At 50.9% G+C, this 17,456-nt stretch overlaps 1 protein-coding gene, 1 long non-coding RNA gene and 1 pseudogene across 2 annotated transcripts; all 3 read right to left on the reverse strand.

Moving 5' to 3' along the window:
* Positions 1–2,222: 2,222 nt before the first annotated feature.
* Positions 2,223–4,162, reverse strand: LOC123110700 (receptor-like protein kinase FERONIA). Its single transcript, XM_044531290.1, has 3 exons — positions 2,884–4,162; positions 2,692–2,764; positions 2,223–2,548 (listed from the first exon to the last, which is right to left on the reverse strand). Exons 1-2 carry the CDS (start codon positions 4,023–4,025, stop codon positions 2,761–2,763), a joined length of 1,146 nt encoding a protein of 381 aa, XP_044387225.1. The 5' UTR covers positions 4,026–4,162; the 3' UTR covers positions 2,223–2,548; positions 2,692–2,760.
* Positions 4,163–9,634: 5,472 nt separating this feature from the next.
* LOC123110699 (receptor-like protein kinase FERONIA) lies at positions 9,635–12,338 on the reverse strand (annotated as a pseudogene).
* Positions 12,339–13,987: 1,649 nt separating this feature from the next.
* Positions 13,988–14,571, reverse strand: LOC123115802 (uncharacterized). Its single transcript, XR_006456747.1, has 2 exons — positions 14,330–14,571; positions 13,988–14,235 (listed from the first exon to the last, which is right to left on the reverse strand). It is a non-coding gene; the product is annotated as an uncharacterized lncRNA (long non-coding RNA).
* Between the last annotated feature and the right edge of the window lie 2,885 nt (positions 14,572–17,456).

Raw genomic sequence — 17,456 nt, forward strand, 5'->3', positions numbered from 1 at the left:
AAAATAAGGAAAGGGGGGGCACCACTTGGGGAGGACCCCAAGTAGGATTCAACCTACTTGGGGCGCCCTCCTGGCTGCTCCCTCCTTCCTCCTACCTATATATATATATATATATATATATATATATATATATATATATATATATATATATATATATATGTGTGTGTGTGTGGGGGGGGGGGGAGGGGGGTGCCTAGCACACCCCAGACAATTGCCTAGCCGTGTGCAGCGCCCCCTCCATCGTTTACACCCCCGGTCATATTTTCGTAGTGCTTAGGCGAAGCCCTGCGGAGATCACTTCACCATCACCGTCACCACGCCGTCGTGCTGACGGAACTCATCTACTACCTCGGCGTCTTGCTGGATCAAGAAGGCGAGGGACTTCACCGAGATGAACGTGTGTAGAACGCGGAGATGCCGTGCATTCGGTACTTGATCGGTTGAAGCGCGAAGAAGTTCAACTACATCAACCACGTTGTGAAACGCTTCCGCTTACGGTCTACGATGGTACGTAGACACACTCTCCCCCTCGTTGCTATGCATCTCCGTGGATAGATCATTGCGGGTGCATAGAAAAAATATTGTTTTCCATGCAACGATTCCCAACAGCACGCGTGCCCGAAAAAATGTGGAGGCGTGGCATGTGTCATGATATTGCCTCCTCTGAGGGCACGAGAAGTTTCAAGGCCAACGGAGCAACAGGACCCACGCTTCCTGCACAAACCAGGCAAGTTCCCTCTCGATACCCATAGACTAGTTCAGAGACGGTGCGGTTTACAAGCGGCCTCAGGGGAGGCTTATTTGAAACGCGCCCAAAGTTTTACCACACCCTACAGGGGCCATTTGATGACACCGTGCGAGCTCTCGAGGAATTTCGACATTGTACAATTTTCCGAGGATTTCAAGCAGTTGCATCAGGCTTGCCACCGAGGTACTTTCGGTAACCCGGTGGCAGGGCATGCCCGTCCCTCGTCTGTGCAAGGCCTAGGCATGCCGCAAGGACATCACAAAGGATTTCCCATGCCGCTACCAGGAAAGTTTGATGGAACGCCTTGCAGATCTGCAATTTCCGGCGATGAAACCCTAGTAGAGCAAAAAAAAATCTCGAATATTGCACGCGTGCCCGAAAAATGTGGGGCATGGCACCTGTCATGCGATTGCCTCCCTTGAGAGCACGAGAAGTTTCGAGGCCAACGAAGCAACAGGACCACACTTCCTGCACAAATCGGACACGTTCCCGAAAAATGTGCGGTTTACAAGTGGCCTTAGGGGAGGCTTATTCGAAACGCGCCCAAACTTTTACCACACCTTACATGGGCCATGTGATGACACCGTGCTAGCTCGCGAGGAATTTCGGCATCATACGATTGTCTGAGGATTTCAATGGTTGCATCAAGCATGCCACCGAGGTACTTTCGGTAACCCGGTTCTCCCTCGTCTGTGCAAGGCCTCTGTGCAAGGCCTAAGCATATGCCGCAAGGACATCACAAAGGATTTCCCATGCCGCTACCGGGAAAGTTTGATGGGAGCCTTATCTTTACCGAGAGCTACTCTCAGCAACTGTTGCCTTAGCGAGAGCAGCACTCTATACAGGTACAGTTGAATAATAAAGCCACATATTATTAATTATGAACACCGAAGTTTAATTCAACGGTTGGACTATCGGACAATGTATAGAGGTAGGCGAGGTGGAACCAAATAGGCAACAGTTAATTTTCCGAGAGCTGCTCTCGGTAAAGAAGTCAAACCGTGGTCGTGCCGTTAACCGCCGCCGGATGTGCCACATGGCAGAACATTGTCGTGCGGCACTGCTTGGCTCTCGGCAAATAGTGCCTTTGCCGAGTGTTGCCTTTTTGCTGAGGTCTACTCTCGGCAATATCATGTGTTTGCCAAGGTGCTCCTTTTGTCGAGAGTCACGCTCAGTGTCTCTTACTTTGCCGAGTGCCCGCGTTTTGGCTCTCGGTGAAGAGCCTGGCACCCGGCATATACGAAAATTCCAGTAGTGTCATCCATTTCTAAATATAAATCTTTCTAAAGATTCCCCTACACACAATATACGGATATATATAGACATATTTTAGAGCATATATTCACTAATTTTGCTTCGTATGTGGTTCATAATGAAATCTCTAAAAAGACTTGTATTTAGGAACGGATGGAGTAACATGCATGCATGTTCACCCAACAGAAGGAAGACAACAACCACAGGTATACACAACATGTAGCAAGATAAGATACCCATGTTTCAGGCTCATTTCACTTCACTGCCTGCCTGTGAACCAATCCCTTTACAAGATTTTTGTCTTGCTGAGCCAATTGTAAATAAGTTGATATATTGATCGCTGCAGGCCTCATATACTCTGCACTATTCACAAGCCTAGCTAATAATTAACATCATGTAGTACAGACGAACCATGCCGGTGATGACAAGTGGTACGCTGTACTCTGCGTGGCTAGCTATCAGCAGGAATTTAACATAAACATCCTTGGATCCATGAAAGTTCTTGCCTCCTTAATCTGCTACTCCTCCTTCCTCATTTCACAACTCCTGGCAAGCCAACAAAAATGGTGGAGAGTGCATTAAGGCTCTAGCATACCAGTGCAGTAACTAATAAGATGGAATGGAATCGACAGGAGGAGATTAAGAAAGCAGATTAACTATATACACTGATAAGGGACAACGAATAGTACCTTTGCATTGAAATGTTTGTCTCCATCCTGTAGGGTTCACTTGTGTAAAATATGTGACATGTCCTTTTATTATCTGCAGAATAAATTATCTGAGAGTATTATGCAAGGTCACTAGAACATGGCCTCATATATACTATATTGAACATACAGGTTAGGCAACGATGAACATGTAAATAAAATAAAATTCCTGACCTGCAGTTTGCTTTTATCGGCCTTCCGGATGTAAAATATCTGAAAATGTCTCCCTGTGCAGCGATGTCAGTTATTGAGTGGGTTGATGATTTGTATGAGTTCACTAGACTGATGATCTGAAGAGACGATGGCCCCCTGGCATAGTTGTTACTGTCCTGCACCCTGAGTGCGACCTCCAGATTCTGGAGTACATCACCCATTGATGGCCTATCGATGCTACGATGAGCAACACATTTCTCCGCTAGCTCTGCAAATATCCTGAGGCATTTTGGGGTGATCTCCTCCTTAACACAGGGGTCAATAATCTTCTCGAGTACACCTTTTTCTTGGCAAGATAGCGCCCAGTCACGCAAGCTCACTTGCTCGTCCGGGAGCTCAGTGTTTATCACAGGGCGTGCACACAGAATCTCCAACAACACGACCCGGAAGGAGTACACATCTGATTTTTTGGTGAGACGTCGCAGCAGGAAGTATTCCGGATCAAAATATCCAAAGGAGCCCTTCACTGCGGTGCTCACATGCGCATTGTCAATGTCTGTACATGCCCTAGATAGACCAAAGTCAGAAACTTTCGCCATTAACCTATCATCCAGTAGGATGTTGGTGGTCTTAACGTCGCGGTGGATGATTCCTTGCTCTGTACCAGTGTGGAGGTAATGCAGCCCTCGGGCTGCACCGATGCAAATATTAAGGCGCTGCTTCCATGATAGTGATGGGTTTCTGGTGCCGTACAGATGCTCACGCAGTGTTCCATGAGGCATGTAGTCATAGACCATAATCATCTCATTCTTGTCCCTGCAGTAGCCAATCAAAGATACAAGGTGGCCATGGCGGAAATGGCACAACATCTCGAGTTCAGTCTGGAACTCATGAATGCCTTGTTGGGATTCCTGGTTGAGTCGCTTGATCGCCACCTTTGTCCCTCCATCTATCTCACCGCTGTAGACGTTCCCAAAACCGCCTCTGCCGATGATATGTGCTTCATCAAAATCTTTGGTGGCAAGTTGAATTTCTTCAAATGAGAAGTGATGGACAAGATCACATGTGGGACGATTCCGATATGCATAGCTGGTTTTGCAAGAAATCTTCACGACCTTCTTCCGTCTGCAGATAACACACATACTGAAAAGAACAATCAACATCAAAGCAAATCCGCCACCGATGGCTGCTAGTATGTCACCTTTGGATTTTCGTACACCGCTAGACAGCCTATTAGGATCCACATCAAGCTTTTGTGGAATTGGAGGATTGAGCTCAGCAAGATTGTGTCACACCTGATGCTGCCACATCGGTGGACTAGATAGGAGAGATGACCAGGCATGTGTGGGCTGAGCCCATCAGTGTAACAGGCCGTCTGTGGCCAGAGGCTGTGTAACTGAATGTACTTAACCCAGCGAGACAGACTGAACAGGCATGAATGAAAAAGAAGTATCCGAACTACTCATCCCCTTCATCTCTCCTCACCTACTCCTCCTGCTACCTCTCATCCCCGATCCCCTCCCTGTAGTGATCGATCCCCCCTCCTTCGGGCGCCGGTCATTACAATTTGGTATCTCAGAGCCAACGAATTTACCCAGAAAATTTTTCCGCCGCGGTTTTCCTCACTCCCTTGGTCAGATCGGTAACATCCACCGCCGTAGGTGCGATTTCACTCCGGTGAGGTCGCCCGAAATCCTTGGCGGGGTTCGATCTACTCAGGGCGGGAACCACGGCGCCCTCCAAGCCCTCTGCGCAGGCACGGCAAGTTATTGCCGCCATGGAAGGACAGACAGCCAACCTCACTGTTCTCATGGAGAAGCTCCTGTCCAGATTTGACGAGGAGAAGGGCCTGGCGGAGAAGAGAGCTGAGGCGCAGACGGCGTTCAACACTCAAGTCTCCCACGAGTTGCAGAGCTTGTCCAAACAGATCGGGCTTACACAAGCCGAGGTCGACGACGTGCGCAAGATGGCCTCCCCGGCTGATTCAGCCCCCTCCGCGGTCTCGCAAGTGGACGATCCTTCCGCGGCGGGCCGGCGAGCACATGTGGCCAACAACGGGCTCCAACAACCAGAGGTTGTGCTCCAGACGCCTCCTCCTGAGCCGCGCACCGCGCCGCCCCCGAGCACACTGCCGATTCCGCAAGCTTTCACCAGCCAGATCCCCTTTGCCCGGCTCACCAATGAGGGCCCTCCCCTGCTCGCTCGTCCCGAGCACCAACCATCAGGGGAGCGCACCCAGCTACCAGCTCCACGGGACGAGTACACCACCAAGCCACCGAAGCATAATTTTCCACGATTCGATGGCGAACTGCCTCGGGTGTGGCTGGATCGTTGCCTCGCATATTTCGAGCTCTACCGTGTGCCACCGCTCAACTGGGTGGCGACGGCAGCACTGTACGTGGAAGGGCACGCGGCACTCTGGTTACGAGCGTTTCGTCAGCAACACCAGGTGATCTCCTGGGACATGTTTCGGCGAGCAATTGAGGAAGAATTCGGTCCTGAGGAGTTTGAATCACTGATGCACAATCTTCTGCAACTGCGACAGACGGGCCCTGTGGTGGAGTACAGGCAGCAGTTTGAAGTATACATGTGTAATCTGCTCGCTCTTGACGCCACCCTCAGTCCCAAGTTCTTTGTGACCCAGTTTCTGTTGGGTCTCAAAGACGAGCTCCGTGCCGCTGTGCGCTTACAAGCCCCGACCAGCATCACGCGGGCTACAGTGTTCGCCCGTATCCAAGAAGAGGAGCTCGACTTGCAACGCCCGCGATTCAGACCAACAATCACCAGTCGACCTCCACCTCTGCCCGCGGCGTTGCCAGCGACGGGCCGCCCACCACCACCACCACCTGTGCCACCAGCGGCTGTGGCACCTCGCGCGGCACCGGCCCCGCGCCCAGCAACCGATGATTTCGGTCGAGAGCGCCAGTTATGAGACTACAGAAGACAACACGGACTATGTTTTCGCTGTGGCGATAAGTACTCGCGAGAGCACCAGTGTCAGCGTACAACACAACTCCTCACCATTGAAGTGGGGGAGCACGACGAAGTTCTCTCGGACGATGTTGTGCGCGCACTGGAGTTGCTTGATGAACCAGATGCTCAAGAACCGGCCTGCTGCCTTTTGTCAGCACATGCCGTTGATGGAACTGAAATGGCAGAAACGATCAGGTTGCGAGCAACAGTGGGAAACCAAACAATGTTGCTCTTGGTGGATTCAGGCAGTACTAACAGTTTTGTCAGCACCACATTTGCCACACGTATTGGAGCAAAGACCACGCGTATTTCCGCGATCACCGTGCGCGTCGCCAACGGCCAGCGTCTGACCTGCACCGAGCTGGTACCTCGACTGCAGTGGCAGTGCCAAGGCCACGAGTTCCTCACCGACATGCGCGTGCTCGAATTGGGAGCCTACGATGCAGTATTGGGAATGGATTGGCTCGCACAGCACAGCCCGATGCAATGCGACTGGCAACTGAAGACCATGCAATTCACTAGGCAAGATATCGCAGTCCTATTAACAGGTGTACGCACGGACGAGCAGCCGACGATTACAACCCTGGACGCCGCAACGCTCTGGCAGATGCATGAGGAGAATGACATTTGGGGGGCTGCTCTGCTCGAAATTCACATCACCCCTACAGCAGAAGGCAAAGAACCAATTCCTCCAGTCATACAACAAGTACTGACAGAATTCAGCGATGTCTTCGCCGAGCCAACAAAGCTTCCCCCACACAGGCAGTACGATCATGCCATCTCACTGGAACCAGGGGCAGCCCCGGTCAATTGCAGACCCTACCGCTACTCGCCACTCCAAAAAGACGAGATTGAGAGACAAGTCAGTGAGATGCTTCGCACTGGTCTGATTACTCACACCATGAGCCCCTTCGCGGCACCTGTTCTCTTAGTCAAGAAAAAGGACGGGACATGGAGGTTCTGTGTTGACTATCGGCGCTTGAATCTAGTAACAATCAAGAACAAGTTTCCTCTTCCCGTGATCGATGAGCTGCTGGATGAGTTAGCAAGAGCGGCATATTTCTCCAAGATTGATTTACGGGCGAGCTACCATCAAATCCGGATGCGTGAAGGTGATGAGGAAAAGACGGCGTTTAAAACACATCACGGTCATTTCCAATTCCGGGTGATGCCCTTCGGCGTCACCAATGGGCCGCCAACTTTTCAGTGCCTTATGAACTCCGTCTTCGAAGGACCAAACCGTAAGTTTATGATCTCATTTCTGGATGACATATTGGTTTTCAGCAGAACCTTGCAGGCACATGTGGAGCACTTGCGCACCGTCTTCACCATCTTGCGTCAACATCAACTTTACGCCAAAGAGCCCAAGTGTTCCTTTGCCCAGCCGCAAATTGAGTACCTCGGCCATGTGATCTCTCGAGACGGCGTGGCCACCGACGCCAGCAAGACGAGTGCTATGCAAGCGTGGCCTACCCCAACCAATGCCACAGAATTACGGGGCTTCCTCGGCCTCACCGGCTACTACCGCAAGTTTGTTCCGCGCTATGGAATCCTCGCCAAGCCTCTCACTCAATTGCTCACCAAAAAGGGCTTTGTGTGGACCGAGCAAGCACAGGCGGCGTTCGAGCTTCTCAAGAAAGCCATGGTGAATACGCCGGTGCTGGCCCTGCCGGATTTCTCTCGGCCCTTCTCCATCGAAACCGACGCTTGTGACACCGGGGTGGGCGCGGTCCTCGTCCAAGATGGGCATCCGATTGCCTACCTCAGCAAGGCTCTTGGAGTGCGCAATCAACGCCTCTCCATTTACGAGAAGGAGTTCCTCGCCGTGATCATGGCGATCGACAAGTGGCGCGCCTATCTTCAACGAGCTCCTTTCGTCATCGTCACGGACCACAAGAGCCTATGCAGCTTGGGTGATCAGCACTTGGAGACGGAGCTGCAGCGCAAGGCCATGTCCAAGATGGTGGGGCTTCAATTCTCCTTCAAGTACCGGCGCGGCCCCGACAACGATGCAGCGGACGCCCTCTCCCGCGTGGGTCACCTTCTCTCCATCGACGCTCTCTCCATCTGTCAGCCGCAATGGCTCCAGGAGGTCGCCAACTCCTATGAGACAGACAAGGACGCGCAAGACATGCTCCAACGGCTGGCCATCTCCAGTCCAAATGAGCACGGCTACGAGCTGCGACAAGGTGTCATCCGCCTCCATGACAAGCTCTGGATCGGTGCGAACACAGCCCTCCAGACCAAGTTGATTAGCGCCTTCCATGCCAGCGCGGTGGGTGGGCACTCTGGCGTGGCAGCCACCTACCAACGAGTCAAGAAGCAGTTCACCTGGCGAGGTTTGAAGCAAGCAGTCGAGGACTTTGTTCGCCAATGCTCTATCTGCCAACATGCCAAGCACGAGCACACAAAACCTCCAGGTCTGCTCCAGCCTCTACCAATCCCTACCGAGCCATGGCAAGACCTCACTATGGATTTCATCGAGGGGCTGCCCTGTTCAGAAGGCTACGAGGTGATCATGGTCGTCGTCGACCGCTTCACCAAGTACGCGCATTTCGTGCCACTCAGTCACCCTTTCACGGCAGCAACGGTGGCCCGAGCATTCTGGGACAATATCATCAAGCTCCACGGCGTGCCGATGTCAATTGTCTCGGACCGCGACAAGATATTCACCAGCAACATGTGGCGGGCACTTCTCGACGCAGCCGGCACCAAGCTAAGCTTCTCCACGGCGTACCATCCTCAGACGGACGGACAAAGCGAACGCGTCAATCAGTGCCTCGAGATGTACCTTCGTTGTGCCGTTCATGACAACCCCAAGCATTGGCGCAAGTGGCTGCCAACTGCGGAGTTCTGGTACAACACCTCGTACCATTCCTCGCTGAACACTTCTCCTTTTCAAGCTCTGTACGGCAAAGAAGCAAACCTTGGGGGACTGCCAGCGATTGCAACTCACTTGCCCGAGCACACAGGGGATGAACTGGACTGGGTCACTCACAACGACAAGCTACGCGCGCAACTGGCCCATGCACAGAACCGATGCAAGCAACAGGCAGACAGACACAGGATTGAGCGCTCGTTTAATGTGGGTGATCAAGTGCTGCTCAAACTCCAGCCATATGTCCAATCCACAGTGGCCAACCGCCCCTGTCCCAAGCTGGCATATAAATTCTTTGGCCCCTTCACGGTCGAGCAGCGCGTGGGCGCCATGGCGTACAAGCTGGAGCTACCACAGAACAGTCGCATTCACCCCGTCTTTCATGTTTCGCAGCTCAAGCCGTTCACGCAAGACTACTCGCCGGTCTTCTCCGAGCTTCCGCGCACACCCGACCTGTCCGCTGCACCTCTGCAGCCGGTGGCCATCCTCGAGCGCCGCATGGTCAAGAAGGGGAGCAGTGCAATCGTCCAGGTACGCGTCCAGTGGTCATCATTGTCACCTGATTCGGCTACATGGGAGGACTACACCGTGCTGCGTCACCGCTACCCACAGGCTCCTTGCTGGGATAATGTCGCTTCCGCTCAAGGAGGAGAGCATGTCACACCTGATGCTGCCACATCGGTGGACTAGATAGGAGAGATGACCAGGCATGTGTGGGCTGAGCCCATCAGTGTAACAGGCCGTCTGTGGCCAGAGGCTGTGTAACTGAATGTACTTAACCCAGCGAGACAGACTGAACAGGCATGAATGAAAAAGAAGTATCTGAACTACTCATCCCCTTCATCTCTCCTCACCTACTCCTCCTGCTACCTCTCATCCCCGATCCCCTCCCTGTAGTGATCGATCCCCCCTCCTTCGGGCGCCGGCCATTACAGATTGTTCGATCCGTGACCCTGTAGCTTAAAGACCTCAAGACCATTCAGTATTGCATCATAATATTGTGATCTACTTGAAATATAAGGGTGCAGTGCAATCCACATGTCCACCTGACCGGAACCACTAGCCACGATAACATAGTCTTTGTATATTGGTCTACCAATTCCTCCGCTCCAGAAGATTACATCCATGGGGTCACACGCTGTCTGGTTGTTGATGTAGATGTAGAAAGTCCTCTGATTTTGCAAGGTAAAAGTAGACTGAATCTCACAGAGATGGAACCTTAGGAGGTACACGAATCCGGCATCAACCGGCAAAATCCATGTAAGGTTGTAGTTGAGGTTGAGCTGTGGATCTGGCCCCATCGACCGAGCTGTACCATAGACATCAAGTGGCGCTGTGTAATTCGGCACTGTGGGTGTATACATGATGGTCACATTAGGATCTTTGGAGTAGGTCACCCCATAGCCGGCACCATATATGTATGGGGAATCATCGTCCCATGAGCGATAATAGCCCGTGTCATCTTTCGGGGAAATGGCTTGGCCCCCGACATTGACGGTACATAGTCTGGAAGGCTGTGTTAGCGAAAGATGTGAATGGTGCTATGTAATCACCATGGACAAAAGTTGCGTCAGGTGTTGTGAAGATGTCAGGCGTGGGCACAATCTCAATGCCATTGATAAATGCATATGAACCATTCTGAAATGCTGATGGTGAAAAGGTGAGGTCCAAGCTATGTGAAAAAACATTCAACGAGAACTCACGGACAAGGTAGGCATAATTGATTGCTTGAGCTGTTTGCGAAGCATTGTAACCATTTAAGAGGACAAGATTTTCTGCCATGACACCAAAAATGGCATCGGGGGTAACATAGTTTCCATAAGCAACTGGATAGAAGTAAAGACGTAAGAACATGCGGCCTGGTCTAACGGGGAAGGAATAGGTGTAATTTGAAGTGAAGATGTGTGCAGTCATGTAAGGGACCATGGAGGGGAGGGAAGGGTCTTGGTATGAAGCACTGGCTGCAACTCCTTCCACAGATGGTGTGAACTTGGAGCCGTTGTCCCCGTCCCAAGTACGACCACCACTATCAACCTCTTGCCCTGATCCTCCGCAATTTAGGAGGATGAGGCCAGAGTCCATGGAATCATTATCAGCCACCATGGCAATTGGAAAGAGAACTAACAACATGAGGGTACCTGGTAGGGTTGGGAACACCATTATATTGCGGTGATTGGTGTACCATGGAAAAAGAATGGAGATTTCAGTTTTACTATAGGGTGTCTCTAGGAGCAGTTGCATAGTACAAGAACATTGTGATTTTCTTGATGGGATTTGGAGCGAGAAAATGTGAAAAAATGGAGGATAGTGCTCTTGTTTAGTGACAAAGATACACCTAGAGAGCCACACAACCTGCAAGCATAGAAAAAAAAGTTATCCAGTAGACTGAATCATGGAAATATGAACATCAGCTGATGGATGCAAAGCAGAACATCCACATCTTTGAGTAACAAAACAATACTAATAATTGCAAGAAGCTTAGCAAAATGAATCTTCTTGCTAGGATCGTGGATGAACAGAGTAAACTTGGCCAAACTAGGAGTGAAAACTAGACATATTGGAAGCCCAAAAATGCATATCAAGTAGGATAAAGGAGCAGAAAAAGATTGAGAACAGGGATTCCTTTCATGGTTACCTGAAGGAGCAGGAAGACCGATCGAGCTCGTGTGTGAGGACTGAGGAGAGATCAAGGCCCGAGCATGGGCGCCGCCAAAGTCGAACATGTATGCACTGTCCGCCTGAACGACCTAGAAGGCTAGTATCAAGAAAGCATATGTATGAAGTTGCTCTGTTTCTTTCTCCCATTTGAGAAAAATGGCAGCTCCAGCACACATCGTAGGCGCTGTAGCTGGGAGACTTTCTGCGCTGGCGGGATTGACCAAGCATGCATGCATCCATATATTGATGTGCCAATTTTCCTATTAATACTTTGACCAAGGTATTTATTGATGTTTTTTTTAGAAAAGGAGGATGACCCCCGGCCTCTGCATCTGGGAGATGTATACGGCCACTTTATTGATTATTCTCGAGGACCTTACAAAGTATTACAACAATGTGCCTGAATCCACCATCTTGGCAACACATGCCGCTACTCCTATCCAAAATGATGAAGGGGTGCTAGCTGGGCCACTACCCAAACCACTCACCTAAGCCTAACGTCAAAAGCCGGAAGCTGAAACATATTCGGAAGCCCCAGCCGAGCCACATACCGGGTCTGGAGCACAATCCGGTCAGACGCACTCGTGTGTCGTCGCCGCCATCTTCCACAGGTCCGTCTTCAGATCATATTGAGGCTTCTACCTTGTCTGGCCACTCTGCCATCGACGTCACCATGACGCCAGACAGCAACCTCCTCCTACGCGTGTCCATCTCCGTGCATCGGACTCCGAGCCTCCACAGCGTCATGCTGCCGATATCCGCCGCCATCGATGTGTGAGATGAAGCACCGCTCCACCATCCCCCCAGCCAGCACTTACTCCAAAACGATGCCCCCAGGAGGGAAAGCGATAAAACGCCATCATCGTCCGATCCGGAAGACCCAGATCTAGGGTTTCCCCCGGAGCATCCCGAGCGTGATGACGCAGACTGCAACGACGATGCCTCGACAAGGGAACGACATCTAGGACGCCGCCATCGTCCGCCATGGCCGTAGTCGGCGCGATTTTCATCGGCAGTTGCTCCACCAGACGTGCGCCGCCGACGTCGCTGGTCCCTTCAACCGGAGCAAACTCCAAAACAATGCCCTAAAGAGGGACTACGACGCAAAAGCGCCGCCATCGCTCGATCCCAAGGAGATCTAGGGTTTCCCCCGTAGTTGCCCGCGCTGTCAAGGGCCAGACAAGGGTACAATCCCGCAGATCTGCCCAGCTGCCGACGAGTCGCACCCACCACCATGCCGACGGCCGACCAGCGATCAATCCGGCCGCGCCGCCGTGAACCAATCCGTTCACGCCGCCGCCGTCCCTGACGGCCGCAACGCACCAGATCGCAAGGCCTCCTGCCACGGAAAATCGACGTCGCCGAGGCGCCGCCACCACCCGTCGTGGCGACCGGCCCGCCGCCACGCTACGGCCCGGCGGCGCCGGCCCGCGCCAGCCCCACCCGAGCGAGAGGGCCTGAGTCCCCGCCGCCCGCCGGCGACGGCTAGGCTTAGCCTGGCCGCGCCCTTGGGCGGCGGCGAGGGAGGAGGAGGAGGAGTGGGGGAGGTTCGGCGGCGATGGGATCTGGGACCTCCCGGTCGCCCACACAGGGGGCGGCTCGGGAGGGAGACGTACGGGCTTTATGAAGAAGTAGAAGTGCAAGGGAATTAAAAAGCGTATCAACGGAGGGAGTAATACGTAGGCCAGGTATTTATTGATGTGACCAGGTCTTTCGTACTAATTTTTTTTGTGTGTGTGAACACAGGACTTTGATAGGTGCTGTAGCTTTCAGCGTTGGCACGAATCAGAAAAAGAAACAAAAGCGAACTTTTAGAGAAGATAAATTGGACCAACAGTACTGAAAGAGTAGTGTTTATCGAGTGTCATGGTCTGAATTAATAATCTTGATTATCTTCTTCGCTGAGGCGAGGCATACGGTCTTTTTATGAGGTGAAGCAAGGCATACATACCCATTAACTGTTTTCTAACACTATGGTGGTACGTAGCAAGAAATAATATTTGGTCGAGAGGCGGCAATGAATATAGTCTTGCTTTTCTTCTTTGCTGAGGCAAGGCATATCATGAATTCTGTGTGAATTGATGCTCTTCTTCTGAGGTGAAGCAAGTCGTATGTCCTCTGGATCTGGTACCGGTAGCTTTGCTTCTTTTTACCTTTCTTTTGGTGTGTGGTGCACTTTGTGGGGCTGTAGATTCCTTCTTCTTCTTCCACACTAAATTTCATCATACCAATACAGCTACACATTATCTCGCTAAAGCCTAAAGAAAAACAAAATATTATACCCTATGTTTTTTCTTTCTATTTTTGCTTGCTTTCAGACCAGAACGGTCAGATAATTTTGTTTACAAAACCATCCATAATGACACTAGGGAGTAGGGAATAGAGATATGAATCCTTGACGCCACTAGCTTAATATTCTCTCTACTTCTGGAATTGTGGTAACCTCTGCCATTAGCCATTAAATGTTTTCTAACACTATGGTGGTACTCCCTCTGTAAACTAATATAAGAGCGTTTAGATCGCTACTATTTTAGTGATCTAAACACTCTTATATTAGTTTAAGGGAGTATATAGCAAGAATGTTATTTAGCGTTACTCAGTAATTACAATTTAGCGGGACTAGTTTGGTGCTTCAGAGCACAAATACCCACAGGGGAGTTTTCATTAAAAGCAACTGTCGAATGCGGAGTCGGTTTTTGCCGATGATAGAAGTGCTTGCTGCTAGAGCGCTCCAGTAGGAAGATGCTACCTTGCTATCTGACAGTCAAGTAGTACATGTTCAGGCTTCCTATCTGACAGTCAGGTACCTTATTCAGGCTTCCTATTCGACCGGCGCTAGCCAGCCGAGCCCCTCGATCTGTTTGCTGCAAGAAGATAGAAGGCTATGAAGAAGATGAAACCTTGCGAATTGCCCAATAAAAAGGAGGGGAAAAAACATTCCTCCAAAGTGTATGACACCTGATTCTCCCTCATCCTCTCTCGTTGCCAGTCCCCCGGCCGGCCGGCCGGCTGGCCACTCCGCCGCGGCACTATGTGGATCGTACGGCTATGGAGCGACGGAGGATGGACGGAATCGCCGGCGTTCTCCCGGATTGGGGATCGGCTCGCTCGGCCGTCGTCGGATCTCGCTTGGGCTTGGGCCAGGGACAGGCCTCGTGGTACGGCAAATAAAAAAAAGGGTTTTCTCTTTCGATGTTTGATTCTCACAACGAAATGTCTCTTAAATTGAGCGTCCAATTTATGAACCATTTCACTGTTATGATACTCGCATCAATTATTTTACGGAAACACTAATGCCCACACATGTGGGCGTTCTTCAACTCGCCCACACGTTTGGATGGTCGTTGATTGTCTTTTGCACGAATCTTGACACGAAAAGGTGAATTTGGTGTGCCACGTAGGACGGGGCTGGTGTATGTGCGTTGGAGAGTTTGGCCACACGCCCCGTATCACGCTGTTGCCAGCTGCACTGTGTGGGCGAACTAGTTTTTGCCCACACAGCCACCACCTAGTCCATGCGCATGTGGGCAAACTGATTTTCGTCCACATGACACTCCTACGCTGTGGATGGCAACTGCAATTACGCGAACGTGGCAACTAAGTAAACAAACATGGCAACTGTGATTCTTTTGCTAGACGGTAACTGCAGTTGCGCATATGTGGCAACCAGATAAACACACATGGCAACTGTGATTAACTATACATGGCAACTATGGTTGGACCACACGTGGCAACTAGGCAAACACACATGGCAACTACTGTTTGACCATGTGTGGCAAGTAGTTAATCACACACGGTAACTACAGTTTGATTACATGCGGCAACTATCATAAATTAGACATGACAACTATAGTTAATCAAAACAGATAGATTTGACATGCTTTTACAACTATATTTGCCATCCCGGATAACTACATCTGCCAACCAGGATGGCAACTAAATCGTCATCCCGCGGGTACCTAATGTAGTTGCGCTAGAACGTGTGGGCATTTTTGCTTCGTGCCACACGCGCGGGATGGGAATGAGTAGTACTTATTGAGCGTGTGGCACGAAGTAGTCGTGCCCACACGTGTGGGCAATTCTAATGTCCCACACACAACCCGTGTGGGCTACCTTCTACTCACACCACACACGGTGTGTGGCCAGACCCTTTAACGCCCACACATATGGGCATTATCGGCGTCCTTATTTTAAAGTTAGATGCTATATTTATGGAGTTCATTAAAAAAATCAAACATACTTCCAAAACCATATATTTATGCTTCATGCCGTAATACCCACACACTTGTTTCTTTTTAGATGGAATAAAGGTCTCCTCGCCTAGCCCTCGTTCCGGTGATGCGTCTTGCATCATCGGTGGGAATGTGGAGTTGTGTCTCCGGCGGATCTGTCTTTGATGGATTTGCTCGGATCTGTTCGTCGTTCATTTTCGTTCGTGTGTTTTCAGATTGAATCCTTTTGATCTACACTCTTCATCTGCGGCGGTTGCTGGTCTGGTGCGTTGATTCTACGGGGCCTTAGCATGACGACTTCTCGACTGTTTACTACAACAAGGTTTGCCCAGCTCCGGCGAGGGAGGGGCGATGACAGCGGCGCGCCTTCGCCTCGCTTCAGTGCTTGTAGTCGTAGCTAGGTGGTCTACGGATCTGGATGTAATTTTTATTATTTCTAGTGTTCGTTGTACTACCAATGATTGAAGATGAATAGATTAAAAGTTTTTCCCGCAAAAAAATAGTACCAATACATTTGTACTTCTCCGTAAAAAATTTTGCGGGTTAAAGGGCAGACCCTCCCCCAGCTGCGATCCATCGCCCGTCTCGCGTTCGGCAGCAGGACCGAGCTTGTCTCGTGCCCGACAGCAAGACCGACCCCGTTTGCGCCCATTGCCGTTGGACGGGTCGATGGAGGCCAGTTTTGGCCAGTCATTGGGTCTCGCCGCTGGGACCGCCCAGGGGTGCGAAAGGCGGGTCCTTTCTGCTTGTTTCTTTGGTTGGGGTAGTGACGGGTCCCGGTTGAGGTGGTATCAAGGGCTTGGAGGTTGGGGCGACGACCCTGGTGGTGGCTCCGCGGTGCTCATGTGCAAAGCCCGTGGCTCGGTCCTGTCTTGTGGCCATGGCCATGTGGATGGCGTGGCACTACAAGAAATATGTTAACTTGTAACCTTCTCTTAGTGATCGTGGGTAAATTGATCGTAATTGTACGACCATTTCAATCCAGTTGGTTGTAAGCTACTTGAGAGATGATGCGTCTTCGTCGTATCTATAATTTTTGATTGTTCTATGCCAATATTCTTCAACTTTCATATACTTTTGGCAACTTTTTATACTATTTTTTGGGACTAACATATTGATCCAGTGCCCAGTGCCAGTTCCTGTTTGTTGCATGTTTTATGTTTCGCAGAAACCCAATATCAAACGGAGTCCAAACGGAATAAAAACGGACGGAGAATTATTTTGGAATATTTGTGATTTTTGGGAGGAAGAATCAACGCGAGACGGTGCCCGAGGGGGCCACGAGACAGGGGGGCGCGCCCTAGGGGGTAGGCGCGCCCTGGACTCTCGTGGGCACCCCGTAAGGCGGTTGACACTCTTCTTTTGCCGCAAGAAAGCTAATTTTATGAGAAAAATCTGGGCGAAAGATTCACCCCAATCGGAGTTACGGATCTCCGGATATAAAAGAAACGGTGGAAGGGCAGAATCTAAGAGCGCAGAAAGAGAGAGAGATAGAGAGATAGATCCAATCTCGGAGGGGCTCTCGCCCCTCCCACGCCATGGGAGCCAAGGACCAGAGGGGAAACCCTTCTCCCATCTAGGGAGAAGGTCAAGGAAGAAGAAGAAGAAGAAGGGGGGCCCTCTCCCCCTTGCTTCCGGTGGCGCCGGAACGCTACCGGGGGCCATCATCATCACCGCGATCTTCACCAACACCTCCGCCATCTTCACCAACATCTCCATCACCTTCCCCCTTCTATCTACAGCGGTCCACTCTCCCACAACCCGCTGTACCATCTACTTGAACATGGTGCTTTATTCTTCATATTATTATCCAATGATGTGTTGCCATCCTATGATGTCTGAGTAGATTTTCT

Source organism: Triticum aestivum, chromosome 5B (genome assembly GCF_018294505.1).
Source record: "Triticum aestivum cultivar Chinese Spring chromosome 5B, IWGSC CS RefSeq v2.1, whole genome shotgun sequence".
Lineage (NCBI taxonomy): Eukaryota > Viridiplantae > Streptophyta > Magnoliopsida > Poales > Poaceae > Triticum > Triticum aestivum.